The sequence below is a fragment of the Acartia tonsa genome, chromosome 4 (assembly GCF_053477335.1).
Source record: "Acartia tonsa isolate MP-2025a chromosome 4, ASM5347733v1, whole genome shotgun sequence".
Classification (NCBI taxonomy): domain Eukaryota; kingdom Metazoa; phylum Arthropoda; class Copepoda; order Calanoida; family Acartiidae; genus Acartia; species Acartia tonsa.
In genome coordinates, this window is record NC_137263.1 from 49,036,001 (window position 1) to 49,063,432 (window position 27,432).

At 32.6% G+C, this 27,432-nt stretch overlaps 1 protein-coding gene across 1 annotated transcript in view; it reads right to left on the bottom strand.

The window, feature by feature from the left end:
• Nucleotides 1-215: 215 nt before the first annotated feature.
• LOC145315514 (transient receptor potential channel pyrexia-like) overlaps nucleotides 216-27,432 on the bottom strand; it is a 67,066-nt gene continuing 39,849 nt past the window's right edge. The window contains exons 16-31 of the mRNA XM_080155495.1: nucleotides 18,083-18,166; nucleotides 15,888-15,951; nucleotides 14,759-14,831; nucleotides 13,777-13,843; nucleotides 12,698-12,952; nucleotides 12,259-12,335; nucleotides 11,820-11,866; nucleotides 10,618-10,799; nucleotides 9,719-9,847; nucleotides 7,899-8,017; nucleotides 6,863-6,977; nucleotides 6,147-6,231; nucleotides 5,296-5,429; nucleotides 4,583-4,787; nucleotides 1,485-1,608; nucleotides 216-1,049 (exon numbers count right to left, since the gene is read on the bottom strand). Of these exons, the coding sequence (XP_080011621.1) occupies nucleotides 905-1,049; nucleotides 1,485-1,608; nucleotides 4,583-4,787; nucleotides 5,296-5,429; nucleotides 6,147-6,231; nucleotides 6,863-6,977; nucleotides 7,899-8,017; nucleotides 9,719-9,847; nucleotides 10,618-10,799; nucleotides 11,820-11,866; nucleotides 12,259-12,335; nucleotides 12,698-12,952; nucleotides 13,777-13,843; nucleotides 14,759-14,831; nucleotides 15,888-15,951; nucleotides 18,083-18,166 (1,905 nt within the window). The 3' untranslated portion in view covers nucleotides 216-904. The remainder of the gene's footprint in view (nucleotides 1,050-1,484; nucleotides 1,609-4,582; nucleotides 4,788-5,295; nucleotides 5,430-6,146; nucleotides 6,232-6,862; nucleotides 6,978-7,898; nucleotides 8,018-9,718; nucleotides 9,848-10,617; nucleotides 10,800-11,819; nucleotides 11,867-12,258; nucleotides 12,336-12,697; nucleotides 12,953-13,776; nucleotides 13,844-14,758; nucleotides 14,832-15,887; nucleotides 15,952-18,082; nucleotides 18,167-27,432) is intronic.

Sequence of the window (27,432 nt, forward strand, 5' to 3'; positions counted from 1 at the left end):
AAATTGAAGCAGGATAATATATAAAGACATTCACATACTTACTAAATACGTTTTATGCCTTATTTATAGAGATGCTATGCTTATGACATTGATTATACCCGTATAATCATACTAAAAATCAAATAAATGGGTGGGATAATCAAATAATTATTTTGATTTCTTAAAAAGCTAAAAAAATTATCATGTTTAATATGGACTTACGGATTTTCTGCAACGCATTTTAAATTGTACCAGTTACAGGAATCGTCATCTCAAGTTGAAATCGATAGGAATAATTCAAACTTGCCCAAATTAACTATTAAAGCTTTCCGTTACGGAATGATGACCGATCCTACATGTAGAAAAGCTTCGCTTTTAATAATGAAAGCATTTTTTTCTTATTTGTACTTAAAATAAAAACATCTAATTTAGGGATAACATTAAAAAATAAATAGAATTGTAGAGTAGATTTGTTACTAAAGACTTTAGTGTAAGTCATGGTGGAACGTTCCTGGTAACGATTATCTCCAAAATCTTGAACTTTAAAAGTTGCTAACGTTCTTAAGTTTGAACTTAAAGATTATGCTCGCAAAAAAATTCAACCGACAAAATAAGGCCTACAAATAATCTGGAATAGTCAAATTTACGCGTTTTTCTTTAGTGAAGCTTTTCCTGTGCTTTATTTTGATCTTGGCTGTTCCAGATAATTTATAGGCCTTGTTATGCCGCTTAAAAAGGTGCGCGGACATGACATGTACGTCCAGCCGTTTGACAGCTATCAGCCTTTAAAGTTCATAGATTTTTGGATATAGTCGTTACCAGAAAAACATTTTAAAGTGAACTTAACTAGATCCAAACCTTTTATATTTCTAAAACTACAAATTTATGCATATTTGCATATTGTTGAATATACATGAGACAGATGTCATAATTTAGCAGCAAAAGTCTCGATAATACCGGAGGATGAACGAGTCTTGCGGAGACCATTTAGTATTGCCTGGCTCTCCCGCCTTCGCATTATGTTCGTTCTTTTCAGCTTCTTGTCTAGACTACCAACCTGCCGGCTTGATCTAAAATTTGAAAAAAAATCTGATTAATTGATTAGAACTGGTTAAGAGTCTTACTAAAAATTCGTGTAGCATATCATATATGCCATAGACATTTTTTTATGAAAAAATAAAATAAGAATCATAGATTTAATCCCTGTTAGATTGGCAGAGGCCTTTGGTCCCTCTGGGCCAATATAAAAACCATCAGATATAATTAAGATTAAGTTAATGCTTGATTAAACGGGCAATCCTCTTAAAAACAACCAATCCTTTGATTGCACGACCCTTGTAGAATAAGATACGCCTGTTTTGGGTCAAGGCATCCACCTACTCTGACTATTAATGTCGCGCATCTGTCATATCGACAGTAGGTACATTTTTAACGCCTCTATTCATGACTTGGTATTAAGCCGAGATTCGAACCGATAAATTCCCCCATGTGGGCATATTCACTACCTTGGAATTTGTGCAAGAACCTGAATATCATCTTGTGTGTTGTCAGGTTCATCTTCTGCTAGAACGGCAGAGTCGGTTGCAGCATCAATTATTTCAACATTGCTATCAAGTGATTCAACATCTTCTAAATAATTAATAACTTAATTCAACATTTGATAATATAGTGTCTAATAAAAATAGTAAGCATAAATGAAATAGAAATCATGGAGGGAGAGGACATTGGGCTGTCTAGTCTATAGTTTTATATTAAGTTTTCTTATTTGTTGGCTCAACAACTTTGGTCCAAACGTTTCAACCAATTGTAATCTACAGGAGAGATAATTTCGTGTATCATCATTGGGGATGTAAATAGATTTATAAGTCATTGTCTTATCCCTTTAGATCCCTGATTAGAAGTACATATATTTCATTAAAATTTCTGCCTCTAAAAACAACACCAAAAGAAAAAATTGCAAAAATGACTTTTATCACATTTAATGAAAGAATGTTGCTATTATCATATTCAAAATAAATGCTGTAATAAGCTTTAAAATATTTAAACACTAGTTTCTCATTGGACACAAAATGACGTCCAATAAGAAAAAGGAATGAAAATATTGGAAAGAAAATTATTTTATTTCAAAATTAATTCTTGGCATTTTGGAATAAAAAATATAGGGAAAAGAAAATTATTTATTTCAAATTTATTTCTGGTCTTGAAATAATATTCATTATTTTATTTTAATTCGAGTGTCAACCAATAAGAAATAGGCATGCTGTTTTAAAAGTTTGGAATAAAAATTATTATTTTTTGTCAATTCCTTTTTTCAGAGTATAAAATGAGAATAAATTTTCCAACATCATTATTGATTTCTAATTTAACATTTCATACAGTGGGTAATATTTATTTCAACATTTTTTGTCATTCAAAATCAAGTGTCACAAAAATAATAATATTTAACATAAAAAAGAAATTTTTAAAATAATTTTGTTTTCTTTATTTGTTGAAGATTTAAGCCCAAGCTTTTTCTGAGGAAGAAACCCCCCTCAACCCCCCCCCCCTGACGCTCTCTTCTTTAAAACTTTCATTATTTCTGTAATTTATTCTAACTATCTTATAAATTTCAAAACATGAGATAAAAAGGAAATAATTTGCTGTACATTATTAAAAAATTTAAAAATTGTAAAAAAAATTCCAACATGATTTTTAATTTTAAATACAAGAATATTTTTTCCTATATTATATGTTAAATTTAAATACAGGAATAATTATGTACTGTGGAATTGAAGAAATAAATGCTGTACATTAGAGTGGCTTGATTTTCAATGATTTTCTAATTTTAAATGTGCTACATACACTTTCTGTCTGAACATCATAAAAGAGACTAAAAAATGAAAAGAAAATATTTTGGATAATGGGGAGGCTTGCTGATGCATGTAAACTTTTAGAAAGACACTTGTGGGGAGAATTTTTTTTTTTTTTTTTGGGGGGGGGGCAATTATTTTTCTTTCAAAGTATAGCTTTATGCACCTTCCCAATTTTGTCTTGAAGAGTAGAATAAAAATAAAAAATCTGTTTTTAAAACTATTGATCCTAGCAAGAAAAATCCATAAATAAATTTAAAAACCAAGAGATTTTACATTTAATTTAAGATTTTTCATGCTTGGATGAATATTTTTTAAAACCAATTTGATATTCTTATATTAATCAACAAGACAAATTCAAAAAGATGCATAAAGCAATACTTTGAAAGAAAAAAAGTTGCACCTCCAGAATAAACTTCTAAAATTTTTAATGCATGGAAACACCTTCCCCCCATTTCCCCTCAAGGACAAAATCAATTTTTTATATTTAGGTTTCTTATATGACGTTTAAACTGTAGATGTTGATTACAAATTCAATGTCCAAAATTGATCCACTCTACTGTACATTGTTATAATTTAATATTTGATGTGGGTATAAACATTAGACATAGATGGTCAATCTGACCCCATTTTTTTCTTAAAAAGAAACCTTTGTTCACTTTTTGTTGTATATGAAATACAGCCCTATAGGCAACATTATTTGCAACTAAATTTTGCAATGATATAATTTTTAGAAAGCTAACTTTATTATAAGAAATTAAATTATTTATAACTAACTTATTATATGTTGTGTCATACGCTTCACATTATATGATGGAAGAAATATTTTCTTCAAATATTTCACCCAAGGAAAGCTTTAACCTAAGATATTCAACAATTTATAAATAATACATAATGTAAACAAAATTCCCTTGTGCTGTCTCTAGGATATCTCTATTGTATAAATGACTGTACAAAAGAGGAGGAGAGAGAGAAGGAAATAGACAGAAAAGTGAGGGAGGGGGGAGGGGGAAGAAATATAGAGAAAAATAGACAGAGATATTTATTGTTCACCCTTAGATGATGTAAATTTTTTGATAGACTTTTTTGAATTTAGGAAAAAGATAGAGAATGAGACAAAACCAAGTATCATATTTTATTAATATTGCTTATACAAGAAAGGTCATTCAAAATTATTTCACCAATATTAAGGTCAAGTGACAAAAATTTAAATTTCCACCTACTTCGCCCCCAGAGGGGGCATTAGTAGAAGGAAAATTCAAATTTTGATCACATGACCAAAATTGTTGAAATAATTTTAATATCCTTTCTAGCATTCACAATATTACGAAAATATGATAAATAACTATTAACTAATGGAACATGTAACGTCAAAATGAGTTTCTTTTGGTTGCTACGTAGTTTTTTTTATGCCAAACCTCGACGGTACTCCCTACCTCTACGGTGCTTTTATATTGCGGGGCCACCTAGTAACCAATATAACCTGAACTAAATTAATAAACAAATGAAATAAGGCACTTAGAGGCAAAGCGCCAATTAATTAACTTTATTTTTGTAAATAGAAGCTATTTATAGTGACTATAATAAATGACGTCATACAATACAAATGACCAATGACAGGCCGATAGAAAGACTAAATTACCAATGACAGGCAGTATGACTACTTAGGTCCAAACCCTAAGAGACTATGGCTAATCAATCAATCAAGTATGACGTAATTTTTTAAAGGCACTATAAAAGCTTCTTGTAAATACCTTCAGTTTTATTTCTTTCCAGCCCTCCAGGCTCAATATCCTCGCCAGTTTTCTTCTTCTTGATACTGTTGTTGTTATTAAGCTTGTTGTACTCCTTTCTGTCCTCTGTGATGGCCAGGGCCAGGTTGGTCAGGTTGTTCACCAGGTCACGCAAGCTCTCGTTGTCCTGCTTCATAGACAGGGTGTCTGTACTAGGGAATATTCCCTGAAAATTTGAAAGTTAAAAATCTTAATCTACCTAGTCTAAAATTAGGATGCTTAATAAGGACACGTTGAGAAATTCATAAATACAGAGAAAAGCTAAGGTTCTTATACAACCCCATTTAACAAGTTTAAAATGAGCGTGATGACCATCTGTAATAATTATAAAGATGCTACGCTATCCAGATTATACCTAACTATTACAGAAATCCTTGTGGGAGGTTAGACGTTTCTAGCATACCTAAATCAGCAATCAGAGCTATACGTAACAGATGTTACGTTCCGACAGAAGCTTTTTATAGTGCCTGAAAAAAATCACGTCATACTGGCCTACCATTGGTCAATTAATATGTATAATTGCCTGCCATTGGTAATTTTGTCTGTATATTGGCTTATTATTGGTCATTATATTGTATGACGTCTTTTTCTGAAGGAACTATTAAGAGCTTCCACCTAACAGTAGAAACACTTAGTTTTTAATAAAAGCTCAATAATATTAAAATAATCTGGACCTTTAAAGATTTGTGCAATCTTCTTGAAATTCTGTTCCTCTTATTAATGGTCACGGGTTCACCAGGTTCTTTTCCCTGCTCGTCCAGGCTTTCATATTTGGTTTTTCCACTGCTTACTAGTAGCTGCACATTAGCTAAACAAAGAATAAAAGAATAGTTATTTTATCGCATCGTATTATAGACAGCTTTCCACGGATATTAAAATGAAAAATTATAAGATTAACACCATTTATGTTAGCTTCGAAGGCCTCGGCTAACGAAACTGGGATCAATTTTATGATTTTTATTTTAATAGTCGAGAAAATTGTTGTAATACAAAGCTATACATGATTTTTCAGTATGCCCGAAGAACAGGTTATAAAGTCATACTAAAAAAATCATGAACATAAATGTTCTTGATAAAACGAAGATTAGAGAATATGGTAAAACATTTTTAGTAATTAAATTTAAATGATTCCCTAAAAAGCATTGGTGTATTTTCAATAGACATGTAGCCTTTATTCAATGTGCCAGTTTAACATAATAAAGTCTTTGGAATTAGATACATTTATTCGTTTGTTTTCTCTTGATTGAAAGATAGTATTATTAAAGTCCCATTAATCATCTTAAGTAGCCATAATATCGTCGGTAATATGTCAATGATTACTACTTTAATTTATAGCTGCATGTCAGGAGGACATGAACGGCTATGCGGAAAGGGTTCATAAGTGACGTCATAAAAATACGTCTAAAAATGAAGGATGGATGAGAGGAGAAGTGGGAAAGTAAACTCCTAAAAAAGGGAAGGATAAAAGACGTATTTTTATGACGTCACGCATGACACTTTCCGCAAATCAATATAAACCATTTACCTTTTATAACATCTAAATTTCTTCTGATAGAACTGTTTTGTCCTTTGATTAGAGTCAGACCGGATCTTATATCTAATATTTGCTCCTGTAATAATTTAATAGTTATTTATCACATAGTATAGTCAGTTTCCGCGGATAGTAAAATGAAATATTAGAATTAGTTAGATAAATATATAAAATGACCATCAGAGCATTACTGACAGACTGACGGACCAAGTAAATTATGTACTGGATACTCATTGATGTTATACAATCTTCACATTAAATCCTAAATATTGGTAAAGTATCGCGTTTCTCTCTAAAAGGAGCTGTCTGACAGTCAGAATGAAATTTGGAATTATAGAGTAGCTTCGCTACCAAAATTACGAAAGATTCTTTTATTAATTTCAGGATTATCATAAAAACAGAACTGGATCTTTAAATCATTTTATTGGTGAGCCAGATCTGGGTGCGCCGAATTTCCGCCAATCACAGCGCGGCATTTTATAAAATGCTGTGCTCTCATTGGTGAAAAGTTGGCTCACCACTAAAATGATTTAAAGATCCAGCTCTGTTAAATAACCCTGGGAGGGTGGAAGACATTGAATGAAAGTTATACAGATTCAAAAAGGTAAGAAAAGCCTACTCCTATGAAATGGCTTAAATTTAAGGGGGCATGGGGGGCAGTGCATCAATTTATCATCCATTGTCTTGTTCCCTAAGATCCCTAAAATAACCTGAATGTGATTGGTAGAAACAGATTCCTCAGGTCCAGCAAAACTTTTCTCCCTCCTAACTTTGCCAGCGCGTGCTGTGTACCGAGAGAAAGGTCGTCGTTTTCTTGACTGGTGTCTACAAATATTTAGATATAATCTAGATGCATATTCTCTAAATCAGCCTATAAGAAAACAAGAGAGGAACAATCCAGCCATCTTATTGGTTAGAAAATGTACATATATTGTTAAGAAAGTGCAGTTTTTGTTTGATTTCGTTCGAATGACGATTCAGCTGGAAAGAATAAATAATATTTCCTAGAATAAAGTTTTTCTTTTGTAAATTACATCATGTAAATAATTCTTTTCTCGTATAATGTGAAGCATATAACAAAATATAATAAGTCAGATATTATTAGTTGAATTTCTTTTAGAATTGGGGTGGGATATTTTTTTTCAGGGCGATTTCTCTTAACTTTGGAGGATGGAGATACCCTACAAACAAATAAAAACCTTCCCACAACCTATGACATGCTTCGGTCCAAGCCTCTAAAGAAGGGTGCAGGAGATCAGGAAAATGTTTTAGAACTACCCCAAGACAATTAAGCTTTCCTTAAAAGTTCTTCTGATTCTGACCAGTATTTCCATAGATCACAAACTTTAAACCAAAAATCATTGAATTCGATAACCCATTTATTGGTGGGGGGAGGGGGGATAATTTCTTTAGGGGCGATTTCTCTTGGGAGGGTGAATGTATTCTTTCCCAAAAAACTTATAATCCTACCCAGGACCAATGAGAAGCTACTCTGTAAAGGAGAACTATGTCGGTCCAAAAAAAGTTATTTATCGCAACGTATTATAAACAGCTTTCTGCGGATATAAAGATATACAATTATAATATTAAAACAAGTTTTGCAAGCCCCGAGATCCGAATGCACGGGCTTACTGAATATAAAACAATACGAACATAATTTTTCAGTGTGACTGAAAACCAGTTCTTATCCACCGGATATGAGTCGGTTTTAAAGCCATACTGGAAAATATTTTCTACAAGTCTAACCTTCTTGCAACCAGAGCATGGACACTCTCGGTGATATCTCTGGATAATCTGTCCTCTCTCAGATCATTGGGACGGATGGTGAAGCTCCAGTTATACGCATGGGGTACCACCAACGCATTCTAAAATATGTTGTGTTATTGAATGTAGAAAATACGTGGATATATTAACGGGGGAAAATTTGTCGTAAATTTTGGATGCTATTTTGGACATCGTTCATCTCGTAGGAGGGGAGGGGATGATGTAAAGGAAGTGGTTGGGGAGGTATCGTTATTTAAGCCAGCTGGAAGTATCACTTTCTTAGAGTACATGAAAATCGTGTGCAACACCCAAGTAGTTATTTATCGATTATGCTTGCTTATATTTAGAAACATGAATGATAACATCCATAAGCAGCGAAACACAAAAAAATCCTGAATGGAAATACAGAAAAAATGAATCAGAGGAGTAGAAGATATTCAGTCAGGGGACAAAGTTAATTATATACTGGATGTTCATTTGTTCTGGGAGTCTTCATAAAGAAAATTTTCAACCGTCTATCTTGAATAGAACCCGAGAAAATCACAATTCTCCAGAGAGTTACAGACTGGAGGACACAAATTGTATTACCTTTGATAAAGTTTCCCAGCTAGGCATGAAAAAAAAAAAAATACATAATTTATTATCATTAGTTTAATAACTACGGATATGAAATAAATAATATTTCCATTATACAGAGGACAATAATATCTGAAAGTAGCGAAGCATCAAATGAAATGCTTTATCAAATGTTAAAAAAAGGAAAAAAAATTGGCTAAAATGGAGACAGTCTATAAAACAGTTACAGGAGTAACTCTAAAATTTGGCATAGCAGTTGCGTATCACGTGGATTTGTGAAAAATGACAGCGGAACCGCCGAAAATACAACATTAAAGCATCTACCATGCCATTTTTTAGCGTTCTACACCTGTTTTAAAGTCTTAGAACACATACCTTAACGGAAATTCCGTGATAAAAATCACTCCCTTATACAAAGTTTAGAAAAATATTATTTGCGTCATTTATCTATTTTGTTTGTCTTGTTTCTGTGTTTGAATCATATCACTGACCAACACGGACATCCCATTGTTATAAAGTAGCTCTTCTAGCAAAGATGAAATATTATAAAATATAATGATATCGCAATATTCTTGATATATTATTCTTTACAGAAAAAAAGAAAACAGAAACATATTAATCTTTTTATCTATCTGTATGATAATAATTTTTCAAACATGATAATGTATATTTCTTGCATAGTATCATAACCTGATTTTCGCAGAAAGTATTTTTAGCACTACCGCCCATAATACAATTTTCCGCGGATAGTAAAACAAATATTATAAGATTAATACTAATTTAGTTGGCCTAGTCCGACTTAACTGTTATTGATTTTAAGATTTTTTTTATTATTCGTAGAAAGCTGTCTATAATACGACACGATACATGATTTTTCAGTTTGACTCGGAACCGGTTTTAATCCAACGGTTATTAATCGGCTAAAAAATTATAAAATTATACAGACATACGGATACAACAGAACTGAAACATAGATTAGCTGCGCTCGATCCAAGAAAGGGAGGGGACAATGGGCTGTTTATTACACCAGTCCCCAAAGTTTCTTATTCGTTGTCTTAAAACCTTGGGTTCTTTTATAGAATTTTGATTGGTTTGTAATTTAGTTGTTTGTCCAAACGTTTCAACCACTATTTGTAACCTACATAAGGGGTAATTGTGTGTATCATATTTGGGGATGTACATCAATTTATTCGCCATTGTCTTATCCCTTTAGATCCCTAACATACCTGGTGTAGGACATCCAGAAACTTTGTAGGTAGAAAATGAAGAAGCCGCGTGAAGAGCATAGATTCTATATGAGATATTAGTTCTGTCTGTCGCACGAGACGGTCCAAACCAGCGCATTTTTGCAATCCCTAAACATATTTTCAACTTTATAATGTAACTTGTAGCTACACCCCTTGAATACCTCTATATGAACTTGAGATGTTGGGGGGTTGAATTCGACTCCCCGTTTTTATTTTAGTTAAAAAAGAAAAAGTAATTTTTTTTTGGGGAGGGAGTCATATTTTTTTAATGGCTATTTCTCATGGGAGGGTTGTGGGTACCCTCCCATAAAAAGTTATAGTCCTTCTCAAGACCTATGAGAAGCTACATTCAAAAGGAGAACCATATCGGGTCAGCTGTTATAGAGATCCTTTGCTACAGACAGACACACACATTTCCTGTTACTTTTATTCATGAATTTTGCTAGGCCAAAATCTAAAAAGTAACCTTAATTCTAAATAAGCTTAAATACAGAGAAGGAGGGGATATTTGAATGAATAATATACCCTTATCAAAAGTTTTCTAAACACAACTATTTCTTTGGTTGGCTTTAAAAAGTTGGATACTTTAATTAAATTCTGATTAGTTTAAGCTAAGAGTGTCCCAACCTGTCAACCAATATTATTAATCAGCATGTTTTAATTGGACGTATGGACATTATGGTAACAATTACAGAGTTGCTACGCTTTCTATATTCTACCTATTTGTTACAGGAATCACCATGCAAAGTTTAGAATCTAAAGGGAAATTCTAACATTAATTAACATATATTATAAGAGCTATCCGTTACGTGAGGGCGTACAGACGTACATAATATACTGACTTATCCTAATTATAGAAAATCTTAGCTTTTAAAAACCTGTATATCTGAGACAGCGAGACCGACCAGAAGGTTCATGAGAATAATACTGATGAGAACCACAAACAGAAGGATCATCAGGTGACCAGTCATGGGGTACAGGGCTGTACCGTTCTCGTAGATGAAGTCCTCGTACTCCAGCTCCCCAGCCATCATCACCAGGCTCTTCACCACCGCAGAGACTATAATTTAAATAAGCTTTGTTATCATAAAAACTTACGCATTTACTTAAAATTGTAAATGTCGTCATACAATACTTATCACCAATGATAGGTCAATACACAGACTATATTACCAATGGCAGGCCAGTATAAATTTTAATCGACCAATGATAGGCCAGTATGACGTCATGTTTATACGCACTATAAAAAGCTTCCTTAGAAGCTCTCTCTCTCTCTCTCTCTCTCTCTCTGTTTTCCCTAAAGAATAAAAAAACCCGAAAATTTTAGTAACATTTAACTTATGTAAAACTCATTTAGAAATTTTATTTCACTCCCAGTAATTGGCTGCCCAATCCGATTAGCATCCGACGGAGTAAGGCATGTTCTAAACCACTGCACAGGCAGCCTGATAGGATGCAATGAGACAAAAAAAACACAAGTATTGTTTACCAAACTTTTCTTCTGATTTTAAGACAATTCATGCAAAACGATCAACTTACAAAATTACTCTAAAATAAATCCTCTTTTTATGCTTAAAAATTAAATTAAAATAGATTTAATTGGCAATATATTTCGCAAATAAAATTGAAGTAAAATTGAAGAAATAAAGGAACGTGAACTGAATACATTAGCTATAAAAGTATACATATAGAGCAAGGTTGTAGTATGCGGGTTGGTAGCTGCCCCCCACCCACCTCAAATGCTTTTTAGGAAAATGTGAAAGATGTTTACAGAAGTTCTTGAAAAGTTATAACTCTTCTAAAAACTATATACTAATAGATCAAGGGGTTATTAAAATACTTTTTATAGTGCCTATAAAAAAGGCCATCATACTGGCCTACCATTGGTCGACTGAAATGTATCTGTTCTGTCATTGGTAATTTAGTCTGTGTATCGGCCTATAATTGTATGACGTATTTTTTTTAAAGGCATTGTAAACAGCTTCCAACCTAAACCAAATAAAAATGACGTATACGCCCTTAACTGCAGAGTATGCCAGGTTTTATTTATCCTGTAAAAGAAAGAAAAGGTTTCAGTGACCTGCATTTGAATTGAAGCTCTGGTAGTTTGGAAATAAAACTGTAAAACTGTCACACAATGTTCAATTTAGATTTTGAATTTAAACATTTAAGGAAAAGGAATTTTTTTTTCCAAGATTCAAAGAAGAAAGAAAATATAGTATAAGGATATTTTTTTTTGTATTTTGAAGTCTTTATTTCATGTCGATATGTCTTGAAAGTATGAGAGATATGACACCATTAAATATAGATACCTATTTGTAAAATTATACATTTTGTGTATATTAAATTCATTAAATTAATTGTGGGTCGATAAAATTAATTTAAGGGGCATGGCAATTTTATGGAATAATTTTCGGTTATGCAACAATTTACACACAAAAAAAACACCCAAATAGACATATCTTTTTTTATTTTTTTATTTTGATTCTTATTTATCAATTTTTAAATTGAATAATTTCCTGAGGGCAAAAGCGACCAGAAGACAAAAATATGCTGTTAGAAATTTGAAGAAATTTTTAGCCACGGTTGTAAACATCTAAAGTATTTTTTACATCATTTAAATAATGGCGGATTTTGTCGTTTTTCTTCTATTTCTCACTAAAACTTAGGCGAAATTTTTAAAAAATTCTAAGACTATAGAGTAAATAATTTAAATTTCAAATATATAAGTTTAAACACCAGAAATTAACTTTAATTGACTTGAAAAAAATCACACAACCTTTCCTTGCATTTAAATGTAAATTGTTAATTAGGGTTTTCCTTATTTTTTTCCCTATTTGGGACATAAACCTTTTAAGATTAAGTCAAAAAAAACTCAACTAAACGTATATTATGTTTTTGGTAATAAATGGGATTATTTGTTTAAGTAATGTATAAGTTTAATTGCTTGTAAATGACGTAAAGTTCCTGAACATAGATCCCAAAGGTGGGTAGCCTGCCCACCATGAGCATCAGCTCGCCCCAGACCAGGAACACGCCAATGGCGGCCGCGTGGTGCTGCCACCGCTCCACGAGGGGCGCAAACACCACCAGGTTGGGGAGAGGGTTCTTGTGGAAGCTGACGGTGACCACGTTGATGATGATGCCCCACTGCACCCAGTTCTCCCAGTTACAGAAGTATAACTTCTGTGAATGCATCATTTGAAATATTTCCTGAAAATAATTTTGTAGTAAGACAATTATTTAGGAATAAACATAGATGACAACATCCATAAATAGCAAAGCACGAAAATATAAAGTTAACAGCCAAGCAAATGGAAGAAAAAATGGAGCATATAAGTCATACAGACGCACATATTAACGAGTGAAGTTAGATGCTCAACACAAATTTTCAGCAATTTACTTTTGGTGACAGCTTAAAAAAACTAAGATTTGGTAAATTACAGAGCATTAGATAGATAGATATGTATTTCAAAAAATAATAATATTAAAATTATTACACATATTCACATATTTTAATGCATAGTTTGGTACTTTCATAACCTGGGTTGGCCGTTGCATAAGCTGAAAAACATATTTAGGACAAACATATTCAAATAAATTTTAAATGGTTTCTAGCTACATCGAATTTTAATAAGATAATTATATTGGATATATACATATAACATATAAATAGGTTTAATTAGAACAAATAAATAAATAAATAGTATGGTATTAGCAATGCTATTTACACTATGATACAATTAGACTGACAGAAAATGTAATCGTTAGAGTAGATTTGCATTGGTCGGCAAATTTTAAGCAACATATTCCATGGTTCCATTCAACATGACAATAGAAAGCTCTTTCTACAGAGAGACCAACTTGATATAGTTATATAGTGGCTTAGCTTCACAAAATATATATTTAACCATTAGAGTAAAACAATAGAGGGGGAAGGGGTTAAATATGAAAAAAGTTCCAAAAACTGGATCCAGGTAGTTGTCTAGATTATTACATCTATACTTCTAAATTTATTTAAGTATTTAAATTTTAACCTTAGCAGACAGAACAAATGTAGAAACAATGAGAAGTATCCAAACCACAACTGTTGGCATTGTAACCCTAAAAAATATCACTTTTATATGTAGTTCACTTTGTCTGTCTGTCTGTCCGTCAGTCTCTCATTTTGTCAGTCCGCAACGTAATGTAGAAACAATGAAAAGTATCCACACCACAACTGTTGGCATTGTAACCCTGCAAAATATCACTTTAATACTCTATATGTAGTTCATTTTGTCTGTCTGTCTGTCCGTCAGTCTCTCATTTTGTCAGTCCGCAACGTAATGTAGAAACAATGAGAAGTATCCAAACCACAACTGTTGGCATTGTAACCCTAAAAAATATCCCTTTTATGTGTAGTTCACTGTGTCTGTCCTTCCGTAGGTCTGTTAATTCATCAGTCCGTAACGCTAGACTGATTATTTTTATGTTTTTAACTTCTACCAAAGAGTATCCAGTATATTACTTACTTTGTCCGTCGGTCTGTAGATCATATTACAAAAAGCATATTTATGTCAATGCCTATTTAAAGGTTTCGCGATTATTTACAATTTATCATGTCAATCTCTTTCTTTCTTTCTTTATTACTACTGACCACTACTCTATAACTCGACCATGGTCTGTTTATCCATCATCATTTTTTTGCTACATAATTACACCCGTCCCCTAACCCCTCATGTATACTTTACTCCCGAGGTAAAAATCTTGTTCGTCTTGCACTTTAACAAGCCTGTTCCGTCTATAATGACCCTTTCCATTGCAGTTGTCGAGTTCTGGTACGAGAAGCTTTTTACAATGTCTATAAAAAATTACGTCGTACTGGCCTACCATTGGTCAAATAAAACGCATACTAGCCTACCATTTTTAATTTAGTCTGTGTATCGGCCTATTATTAGTCATTTGTATTGTATGACGTAATTTTTTTATAGGCACTATAAAGAGCTTTCTGGTACGACGTATTAATTTGGTCATAATTACCTACAGTTTTCTATGTATGGAATAAAACAGTTTCCAGGTACACTTATGCCAGGAACAGGAGCTGGAGCTACACCTTAGTATTAAACAATAATAGTTATTTCTCGTATCGTATTATATACGGCTTTCCGCGGATATAGAATGTACAATTATAAGATTAAAACTAGTTTTTTTAGCCCCGTGGTGCCGAAGGCACCGGCTAAAAAAACTAGTTTTAATCTTATGATTGTACATTTCTATATTCGTAGAAAACTGGATATAATACGATGCTAGACATAGTTTTTTCGTATTCATGAGAACCGGTTCCTATCCACCGGATTCAAATGAATACGAGAAAACAGTTTCCAGGTTCACTTATGCCAGGAACAGGAGCTAGAGCTACACCCTAATATTTAACAATAAAACACTTGCCAGGTACACTCATGCCAGGAACAGGAGCTGGAGCTACACCTTAATATTTAACAATAAAACAGTTTCCAGGTACAGTTATGCCAGGCACAGAAGCTGGAGCTACACCTGAATATTCAACAATAAAACAGTTGCTAGGTACACTTATGCCAGGAACAGGAGCGGGAGCTACATCTTAATATTCAATGATAAATGGGTGCTTAACATTAATTGCCTTGCAATCATAGAATACCCCCCACCCCCCCTTATCTAAGCTTGTTTTGTCTTACGTAACGACCTACTAACACTGGGTCCTATACCCTCATTTCCCATCACAATGTGGTGCTACCCTGTACCCAATATAACCTAACCTAACATAGTCTTAGGTGACAAACACAAAAAAACTACTTTCTTTATTTCCAATTCATTTCAAATAAAAGAGGAGTGGGATTTGAATTAAAAGCCATAAATGTATACTTATGAATAATTGAATAATTTAAAAATGAAGGCAAAGACAAGCATTATTGAGATATGTATTAATGGGTATTGAGTATTGGTGGTATTTGAGGGCATTATTCAATTTTTAGAAAGGATTTTCAGTACTCGAAGCTCTTCTTAAAAAAAACCCTTTTTCTTTAAATTGAAAAAAAACTGTCTCTATACCCTCCTTGAAAAGGCAATGGCTCTGGAGAGTCTTTTACCCCCCCCCCCACCCCCTCCCAGTTCCTCCACCAAAAATTCTTACCTTGATAATTAATATGAGGTACATTAACATTGTCTGTCATATTTCTACCCTCCTCACAATGGTTCTATCAATCAGTTGAAATAGACTAGAACTAGAAAAATCAAACCTTTTCCTTTAACAGTCTATTAGATATTATTTTTTTGATAACGGACGGACGGACGAACAGACCGTCTCTAATTATGCTTAGAATAAAAAAAATCGTTATTTTATTTACAAAAATTATACAAGACATTTGCAAATTGTCCTATAGCTTTGCAACAATACCTTCCTAAACAATTGGGGGTGCCTATGATTTTCAAATAACTTTTTTTTTGGAGTTTTTGAATATTGATTTTTTACAATATACTAAAACCAACAAAAGTGAGGTGTTTTTACCATATCAAACTTTCTAGAGAAAAGTTTATGTATGTACTTCATATATTTCAAGTCCCCGACTGTTATGAGCGGGCGAGGAAAAAAGACAGAAGTTGTTTATCAAAATTTAAATGATTCATACAAAATCTGGAGAAATTTGTGTCAGATATGAAAGATAGAAATAATTCTTATCAAAACAAACTTGAGCTAAACAAATCAATAAAAAAGGAAAGTGGAAGGTGCATGAATGCAGGGATCTAAGGGGATAAGACAATGGCTGATAAATTGATGTACATCCTCAATGATAATACACAAAATTATCCCTTCTGTAGATTGTATTAGTTGTTGAAACGTTAAGACACTCACCTAAATGAGCCAACCAATCAATTACAATAAAAGTCCCAAATGTTGTTAAGCCAACGAAAAAGAAAACATTATTACAAGACTTTGGGGACTAGTGTAATAAACAGCCCAATGTCCTCTCCCTCCCTGGCATGCACAGGGGGAATGTTGTTTTACTTCTTTCATCTTTCGATACATGGACAAACGCACGGATAAGGTATGGGCGGCGTTGCTCTTGCTAAACATTATAAAATGTTTGATTCCTATCTTTTACCTTAGTCAATTTCTATTTGAATTAGCCGATCGCAACCCTTAAAACAGTCAATCTAATGATTTTATTAACGCAAGGTGCCAATAAAAAAGGGGTAACTTAAGATTAAGAAAGCTCCAAAAACACAGCTAAATTACAAGAATATGTAATATAATATTGCATAACACATAAAAAGAAGTGGATAACAAGATAAAGACACAAAGATACTTGTGACTTGTAGAGTGTCTGTGCCTTTAATATTTTAAATAAAATAATGAGAAGCGCTGGAAAGTGTCATTTGTGACGTCATAAAAATTCGTCTAAAAAGGAGGGATTAAAGGAGAAGTGGAAAAGGAAACCTATAAAAAAGAAATGTATGAAAGACGTATTTTTATGATTAGACACTTTCCAGGACTTCAAAAAATGAAAAATTATCCCTTGTCCGTAAAGACTTCTTTTTATTTATTATAACTATATTTCAACATTCCTTTAGCACACACTGGCTTGTATACACCTGAATATTAAACAAAAATATTTAAACTTAATCATTTACTAGCGGCTATGCACCTAGATGCTTCGAGGGGTATTTTAAAGTGAGATAGGGGGAGGGGGAATTGCCCGACCATCTTAAATTTTAGTTGATTCTAAAGACGAAGATTTTTTTTCTTATAGTGATTTTCTTGAGATAAATGGTACCCCTCCCAAATCATTAAAAAAATTGAAAAAAAATATTCCGGGGCTAATTAGATCAATAGTTGCCAAGATATCGGTCTGCAAGAACTTTCGGTAAAAAAAACACAGACAGATTCGCAAACAAACACATCCTGCTACTTTTATATAAGGATATCTACAACGACCTTTGTCTGAAGGTAAATATATGGAAAGTAAGATACGCCTGATCATGGGTCAAAGCATTTTACCTTCATTTAATCATATACTTAAAACTCATTACATATTAGCATTTATTAACCTCTTTAGTATGACGTGTAAAAGCTCCCAGTATCACTTGTATGTAGCTTCCTTGAAAAGCAGTTCCCTTTTAAGAGATATTAAAGTAGTCAAACACACCCAATTAAATTTCTGATAGAGAAAATGAGAAGCTCTTTATAGTGCAATACATACAATACAAATGACCAATGATAGGCCGAAACACAGACAGACCAGTATACATTTTAATTGACCAATGATAGGCCAGTATTGCGTCGTTTTTTTATAGGCACTATAAAAAGCTTCAGAAAATAAAATTTGCCTGGATAACAAAGATGGTATGTAGCATAGTGAACACCAGATGGAAAGCCAAACTTACAAAGAAAAATTTTCTAACTTTCAACCACTGCCAAGCATACATTTTTATTCTTTAAAAAAATAAAGGTTTTTCTGAATTTATTGTCTGTCTGAACGTATTTCTGTCCAGAACGTTTGGTTTCAAACTTTGATAAGATTCCTGTTACGTTTTAACTTATGCTCTAGCGGTGATTATTGGGACGATTATATTGTTAACTTACATTATGTTATCTTTAAGCTTAACAACTTTATTCTTTTCGTTTATTTAGACATCTAAGAATCCTATCGTTTTCAAACTTTAGGTGATGATTACTGTAACAATTAGGTACGATATAAAAATTTAGCAACTACAATCAATACCATAAACTCTGTAAATCCATTTAAAAATTGCTTATTTTATTATTTTTTTGGCAACAACTGTACATAAATTTTGTTTAGACTTATAGATTAAAATTTGCTTATCAAATGTTCATGTTCATTTGTTCTTCTGATTGAATTTAGAACTTAGCTTTTATGGATGTTGTCATCCTTATTTTTTTTGTGTGGTTTGATCTTTACTTTTATAGATATGGCCTTATTTATTTTTACCTAACTGCATTTCATTCTGATGAAAATAATGCTAAACTAAACATAAAAGACATGTTGTTTATTAAAAATTCTGACCAGTTGAGCCAATATTGCATAATATAAACCAATGATGTGTCTACTACATATTTAAAATATTAAGTATTCCAAACCCTAAACGTATCGTATTTCGAGAAAAATCAAAAGGGAATTTAGAGACATGAAAATATTGAAATTGGGGAATATTAATTAACGTCGGCAAGAATTCTATTTCAAAAATATGATATTTATTCCCCTCTCCGTTCGTTCACAAATACCTCCCTATTTCTATTTTTCTAAATATTCAAATTTCTTAATATTTATTTACGAAGTACTTCGTAAATAAATAGAAGATTTTGAAAAATAATAAATTTTTACGTTTTATATTTCTATTTCGAAATAAATCACGCAATCTTAAATGAAGTATGTTCGTTAAACAATTCCGAAATAAAATTTACTAAATATATTAGACTTTTAGGTTCTTTTTAGATAGATAGATAAACCCATAGATAGATAGAATCGAATAAAAAGAAATAGCCTGAAACCTGTCCATACAACAATACTTAGCTTCCCTAACAATTTAATATTGAGTAGTTAAGCAATTAAGAGAGAGAGAGAGAAAGAGAGAATATGAGAGAGAACGAGAGAGAGAGAGAGAAAGAGAGAGTCAGAGAAAGAGAGAAAGAGAGAGAATGAGAGAAAGAGAGAGAAAGAAAGAGAGAGAGAGAGAGAGAAAGAGAGAGAGAGAGAGAGAGAGAGAGAGAGAGAGAGAGAGAGAGAGAGAATAACATAAAGAGAGAAAGAGAGAGAGAGAGAGAGAGAGAGAGAGAGAGAGAATAAGAGAAAGATAGATTCAGAGAGAGAGAGAGTAAGAGAGAGAGTAAGAGAGAGAGAGAGAAAGAGACAGACAGAGAGAGATAGAGAGAGAGTCAGAGAGAAAGAGACAGACAGAGAGAGAGAGAGATAATAAGAGAAAGAGAGAGTCAGAGAGAGAGAGAGAGAGAATAACATAAAGAGAGAAAGATGGAGAGAGAGTTAGAAGGAAAGAGAGAGAGAGAGATAGAGAGAGAGAGTTAGCATAACTTTTGACGGAGAAACTCACTCACACTAAACTATATTAACCAATAGAAAATTTCAGCGGTAAACAAATTAACCAATGACAGATGAGCATTCATAAAGGCGCTAAATAAAAAAATATTAGATTTTTGCATTTTAAAGAAATTTATAAACCATACGAACTTACGAAGGAAAAAAATGATATTTAGCGTGATTTTTTTCAACTTTTATAGAAAAGCAAAGTTGTTAGGAATTGCTTTGAGTACAACATATAAAAAAATTAGCCTTCTAGGATTATTGGTTATTGTTTTATCTCTTACGTAAGTTGGTCAAAAATTGATTTTTTTAAATGTTAAGGTAGGGTACTGTGCTTTTTTTCTTCTTAAAATTTTCATAGCCTTCGATTTTTTTAAAAACTATATTTTTATGTTTGGTTATCATATACCATCAGAGGAAATCAATTTGGGCAGGTTTTAGGCTAGATTTAAATTTTTGGACAAAAAAATATGCGATTTTAGGTACATCAATTTTCAAGCCCAAATAAACCGGTTTTAAAATGATTTTTTCAAAACAAAATATAAAAGCAAAGTTGCTAAGCATGAAAAAATCTCTAACATATTAAAAAATTAGCCAGATAGCTCGATTTTTGCTCGTTTTATGATAAAATGAAGGTTTTTTATTTTTTATATAAAACAGGCGCAACTTGTTACCATGCACAGTTGGGACTTCTCAGAAAAAGGTCATGCACCACAGAGAGTTGGTTGTCTGATGGATGTTACTTAACCTAATATTGTTTGGACAGAGAAGGGTGCGTTAAAGTCATCCTTAGTTCTCCTGGATTGCTGGACCAGGACCTGGACAGTACATCAAGTTGATAAGGTCCTTGACTGTAATTCCGCCCGTACGAGGTAATTACGAGGTAAACCAAAGTCCCTAAAGTTTATAATAACATTTTCTTTTCGTTAGCTTAGCAACTTTGGGGACTTTTAATGAATTGGGTGATTGGTTGGGTGATTAAATTGAGTGTCCATCTGTTTCAACCACTATTTGTTATCTACATTTTGTATCATAAATTGGGATATTCATCAATTTATCGGCCATTGTCTCATCTCTTTAGATCCCTCGTTATATTATAACAATTTGTTATACAAAAACCTTTAAATAGCATCTTATGTTATATTTATAGCAGCAAAACTACTCTAGAGATAACTTGGTGCGTCTGTCCATCTGTATGGCTAAGGGGAAACATGAATTTCTTGACTACTATTTAATGTAGAAAGCTAAAATTTTTGGTGAAAACTTGTAAGACCTATGCACATCAAGGCTACATTTGTCTTTCCTTATTATATTATACCAGGGAGGGAGACGACATTGGGCTGTTTATTACACTTGTCCACAAAGTTTTTTTGTCTAACAACTTTGGGGACTTTCAAAGAATAATGATTGGTTAGTTCAATAAGTGTCCTAACGTTTCAACTACTAATTGTAATCTATAGAAGGGGTAATTTTGTGTATCATCTTTGGGGTTGTACATCAATATATCTGCCATTATCTTATCCCTTTAGAGCCCTCGTTAAATTATAACAATTTGTTATGAAAAAATCTTTAAATATCATTTAATGTTATATTTTTTTTAGCAAAGCTACTCTAGAAATAACTTAGTGCGTCTGTCCATCTGTATGGCTAAGGGGAAACATAAATTTCCTGACTACTATTTAAAATGGAAAGCTAAAATTTTTGGTGAAAACTTGTAAGACCTATGCACATCAAGGCTACATACATCTTCCCTTATTATATTATACCAGGGAGGGAGACGACATTGGGCTGTTTATTACACTTGTCCACAAAGTTTTTTTGTCGAACAACTTTGGGGACTTTTGAAGAATAATGGTTGGTTAGTTCAATAAGTGTCTTAACGTTTCAACCACCAATTGTAATCTACAGAAGGGGTAATTTTGTGTATCATCTTTGGGGTTGTACATCAATATATCTGCCATTGTCATATCCCTTTAGATCTCATACATGCTCCATTATTACATTATACTGTTTAAATTTCTTTCTTGAAAACCTTTTTTTAGACAAGATTTTTTTCTAATTCTGTCTGCACGGTCATCAGTTTGTAATTTGGATGGGTTAGAATTGTTCTATTGTTTTCAAACTTTGCATGATGATTCCAATAACAGTTAGGTACGATGATTCCAATAACAGTTAGGTACGATTTAGAAAGCATAGCAACTCTATGAAAATCCGAATGTCCATTTAAAATAGGGTGATTTTTAACGTTTTTTTTGCAACATTTTTTTGTGTGATATTCATCTGAATTTTGGAATATTGATTCCTATGACAACAATGTTCAAAATCTCTATTAAAATAATTATGTATTATATAAATCCTGGGCAGGCTTTTAACCTCTCCTGGTTTGATTGTAGAGAGGGGGGGGGGGAGGGTAGTTTAACCCCAATTTTTAAAAATCAAGTACAGATTAACTCATAACCATTAAATAAAAATAAATGGGCGGAGACAATAGTCTATGACCGTATTCTAATAGAGATTAATACCTGACCGTTTCGTTTTTTAGGAAATAAATGGGCGGAGATTAATGTCCGTTTTAATATGGGGCGGGGATTAACACACATTCCAATGACCGTTAAGATACACTCATGACCGTTTTAACCACGGCAATTTCAAATAAATATTTGGCAGGGAGGAAGTGGACATTGGGCTGTTTATTACACTAGTCTCTAGGGTTTTAAATTTCTTATTCGTTGGCTTAACAACTTTGGGAATTTTGATTGGTTCATTTAGTTGTGTCAAAACGTTTCAACCACTAACTGTGATCTACATTAGGGATGTGTGTTAATTTAAAGGCCATCGTCATATTCCTTCTGATCCCTGATTTATATAAATAGATTTATCACTGAAAGTGTATTAATGATAAACCCCCATGTCTGTTTGTTAATTTCTTTAGGTCCTTATTCATATTTATAGAAATGATAAGTAAAGGAGGATGGGGGGGTGTATTTGTGCTTAACAGGTACTTTGTGTGAAAGCACCCATCAATTTCCCTAACTAAGAAACATCATTTTAAAGATATTTCAGTTATTAATTTATAGTCCCAGACTTTTATACTTTTAGGTTAGGAAGGGATCTAAAAGGATAAGACAATGGCTGTTAAATTCATGTACATCCCAACCAATTAAAATTCAGGAAAAGTCCCCAAAGTTGTTAAGCCAACAAATAAGAAAATGCTTTTTATAAAACTTTGGGGACATGTGATATAAATAGCCCATTGTTCCCTTTCTCTAATATTTACTTTCAATTTTAGGATTTGATTATAATACTTTACCTTGTTGTACTAAGAATCATTATTTAAAAAATCAGATGAATAAGATAATTATGTCATACAAAATTGTTTTGTCAAAGTGTCAAGAAAATCAGCATGTTTTAAATGGATATACGGACTTTCTGGTAACGATTATAGTGTTGCTATGCTTTCTAAATTGTACCTAACTGTCATAGGAATCATCATGCACAGTTTGAAATCATTAGGACAATTCTAACATGCCTAAATTAACGAAAAGAACCAACAAAAGAGAAAGAGAGAGAAAGAAAGAGAAAAAGAGATAAAATGAATATAAAAGATAAAGAAAGAAAACACTTGATTATACAGATGCTTCGCTTATAATATTGAACATTGTTTGAATTTTTGAAAAGGAACCAGCATGTTTTTAAATGGATGTGATTCTGGTAATGATTATAGAGTTGCTACACTTCATAAATTATACCTAACTATTATTGGAATCATCATGTAAAGTTTAAAATCGATAGTATAATTGTAACATGTCTATTTTAGTTATCATTTCACAAATAAAAAAATTGGCAAAAAGTAAAATCATCATGTTTTAAATGGACATACGGACATTCTGGTAACGATTATAGAGTTTCTAACAAGGCCAATAAAATCTAAAATATTACATTTATATAGTTCATAGAAGCGAAGCTCCTCTATAATTAGGTTTAGCCAGTTAATCATTAAACAGCTTCCTTAAAATTAAGTTATCCATCTTAGGTAAGCTTCATATAGGTCCCCGTATAGTTTAAGGGAAACCATAAGGGATAAGACAATGAGCGATAAATTTATTTACATCCCCAAAGATTGATGCTCAACTTAATGAACAAACCATTAAAGTCCCCAAAGTTGTTAAGCCAATGAATAAGTAAACGTTATCATAAAACTTTGAATTGACAAAATTGTCCTATAGGAAGAATTATTAGGGGGGGGGGGATGTATGAAGTCAGAGAGAGTGAGTGTTTATTTAACTCCTCCCCCCCCCCCCCCCCCAAGAAATGCTAAGATTGCATTCCTAAGATACAGGGATAGAGCAATAATTCAGACCAGAAAATTGTAGACTGATCATTAATGATATTGTCTTCCTATTGAAAACTTCGGATCATGTAACTTGTAGATGCAGCGCTGCACTTACAAGTAACATGTTGTTAAGCCATCAAATAAGAAAATATTATAAAACTTTTGGGATTAGTGTAATAAACATCCCATTGTCCCCTATCTCTTTGAACTTTGAAAAGTATATTTGATGAAAATCTTCGTAAAAAAATCCGACATAAATCTTTAATAGTAACCTTTTTATAGACGAATGTTAGGAGTTATACATTATAGAATTGTAGAATAGCTTTGCTATTAAAAAGTTAAGTAGTATGTAGTTGAAATATTGAGAAGATAAATAATATCAATGGTCAGGTTTTAAGCTAGTTTCTCTATAAAATATAAGATATCCCTAGGAACATGGGACGAAGCTACTAGTAAGTTAGAAAGTTTCCCCTCCTTCCCCTAACAAATTTTAGTTACAAGAAACAAAATCCTTTTAAGTTTTGCTCACTAATTGTTTTCCCCTTTTTTAGTGGCACAGCTGCTCTATAACTAGGTTAGGTCAGTCTAAAAGTCAAAATATCTTGCAATCAATATTAAGAAAAATCAGGGTTCTTAAGAGATAAGACAATGGCCAATAAATTGATGTACATCCTCAACAATGATACACAAAATTACCTTCTATGAATATGTCACTCTCTAGATTAAATAACTTAAACTACAATACACAAATAATCTTGTTGTATGTATTTCTATCAATGATTTTGGATCTAGTCAACCTTGTTTTTATTATTGCATGAAAGGATGGGGGAGGGGAGGGGAGGTCATGTTATAATTATCAAATTACAATATGACGTCTATTTGGGGGGGGGGGGGGGGGGGGAATGACATGTATACACGGGTCATTTAATGTGATTTAGATGTACACTTGTACATTTAAATTATGCTTATTTTGATATTCCGACCATAAACACCAAAAATAGAAAGACAGAAGGACATTTCAAAATATAGAGTAGCTTCGAAAGTTTGGAAAGTCAACTCCTAAGTCTAACCCAGAAGAATGAAGGGATAATAAATAAAAGTAAAAGTTTTCCTCCCCCACAATCTACAATACAAAGTAGAATGATGTCTGTCTGTCTGTCCCTTAAGATCTTTGTAACTGCTGGATTCTACTCTTCAGGGAATATACCTACTGGTCCTGTGGTGGTTATAGGCTATTTGTATTGTGTGGGGGGGGGGGGGACACCATCAACAACCCCCAAAACCTATGTGATATTTTGTTAGCAGAACTAATCAGGGCAAGTTCCAACCTTCTCCCAATCACACCTAACACATGTTTTTGTAGTTTTACAATATACATATACTAGCGGTTACGCCCCTAGAAGCCTCTAGGGGTACTTAAGGTAGAAGGGGAAAAAGTCGACCTCATCCCATTTTAATATTAAGTTTTGAAAGAGTAAAAAAATAATATTTTGGGGGGGAAGTTTAAAACCTTCCCAGGACCTGTAAGAAGCTTTACTGTAAAAGAGAACAATACCGGTTCAGCGGTTAGCGAGATCCTTCGGGACAGACAAAAACGCTTACTACTTTATATAATAGGATAATTAAAAATACTGCTCCCCCCCCTCCAATTATTTATCATTACTTTTTACACTATCTACTTTGAGAAAATTACAAGGATAACAACATCCATAAAAGCGAAGCTCTAAAATGGAATGACTGATATTAACTTTTGTAGAGTGTCAGAACAAATTAAGCATAATATTTTTGGATTATTTTTGACAAAATTATACGTTATTTTTTTTGTAAAACTGTTAAATACAGAATAATGTTAAAAGGACAGACCTACCGACCCTAAGTATAGAAAAGCCCTGCTTTATAAAAAGTAAGGTTGGACCCCTTGCTCATATCAAAACCTCAACTTCCTGTTGTTGTATTAGTAAAGAAATATGGGAGGGATATTAAATTAATCTAATGATTTTATAAGTTTAAATTTTTAAAAGCGAAGCTTTTCTATAATTAGGGTTGAACCGTACGTCCGTCCGTCCGTACGTCTGAGATGGATAGCTTTTTTCATTAATCAAAATCAGAAATCAAAATACCAAAAATCAGATCAATCAGATGATTAGATCACATAAAAATTTGTTGTTAAAAAAGTAAAAAAATCAACATGGTTAAAATGGACGTACGGACATTTTGGTAATGATTATAGAGTTGCTACGCTTTCTAAATCGTACCTAACTACTAAAGTTATCACCATGATTATTTTTCCATGCTTCTTAGTTAGTTTAATATAATTTCTTGTATTCATTCGAATCCGGTGGATAGGAACCGGTTCTCATCCATACGAAAAAACTATGTCTAGCATCGTATTATATCCAGTTTTCTACGAATATAGAAATGTACAATCATAAGATTAAAACTAGCCCCGAGTTTTAATCTTATAATTGTACATTCTATAACCGCGGAAAGCCGTTTATAATACGATACGAGAAATAACTATTATTGTTCATTTTCTTTAAAGACAAAATTATTTTCATATAATTTAATATAATGTTAAACATCAGTTGATTTTTAAAAGCGAAGCTTTTCTATAATTAGAATCGGTCCATTTGTCCGAGACAGATAGCTTTTTCCGTTAATTTAGGCATGTTAGAATTGTCCTATATATTTCTTGCATGGTGATTTCTGTAGTAGTTAGTTAAGATTGAGAAACTCTATAATCATTACCAGAATGTAAGTACGTCCATTTCAAACATGTTAATTCTTCTACTTTTTAACAACAAATGTGATTTAATTATACGATTGATCTGATTTTTGGTATAATGATTCCTGGGACAACAAAGTACAATATTATAAGAGAAACAACACTATAATGAGGTCCTCCTAAAAATCTGAGTATGTCTATAAACATTATCCTGTATCAAACAGTTTTTCAACAAATTTAATTACAATTTTGCTTTTACTCTTATACATTTATACTCTGATTATTCAGTTCTGACACTATATCAGTGTTAATGTCCGTTTGTCCTACACTTTCAGTGCTTCGCTTTTGTGGATGTTGTCATCCTTGTTTCTATATATAATTTTGTTTGTCCATAAAGCCCATAACAGATTAATTTTTAGGGTGATAGACACGTCCTTCTTGTTTCAAGCCTTTTATAATGACTCATATAACATTTCAGCTTTTTAATTTGAATTTAGGTTGCAATTACGCAGCAGTCTAAGTAATGATTTCTCCCTTCCCCTTCCCTTCCCTACCCCATCCC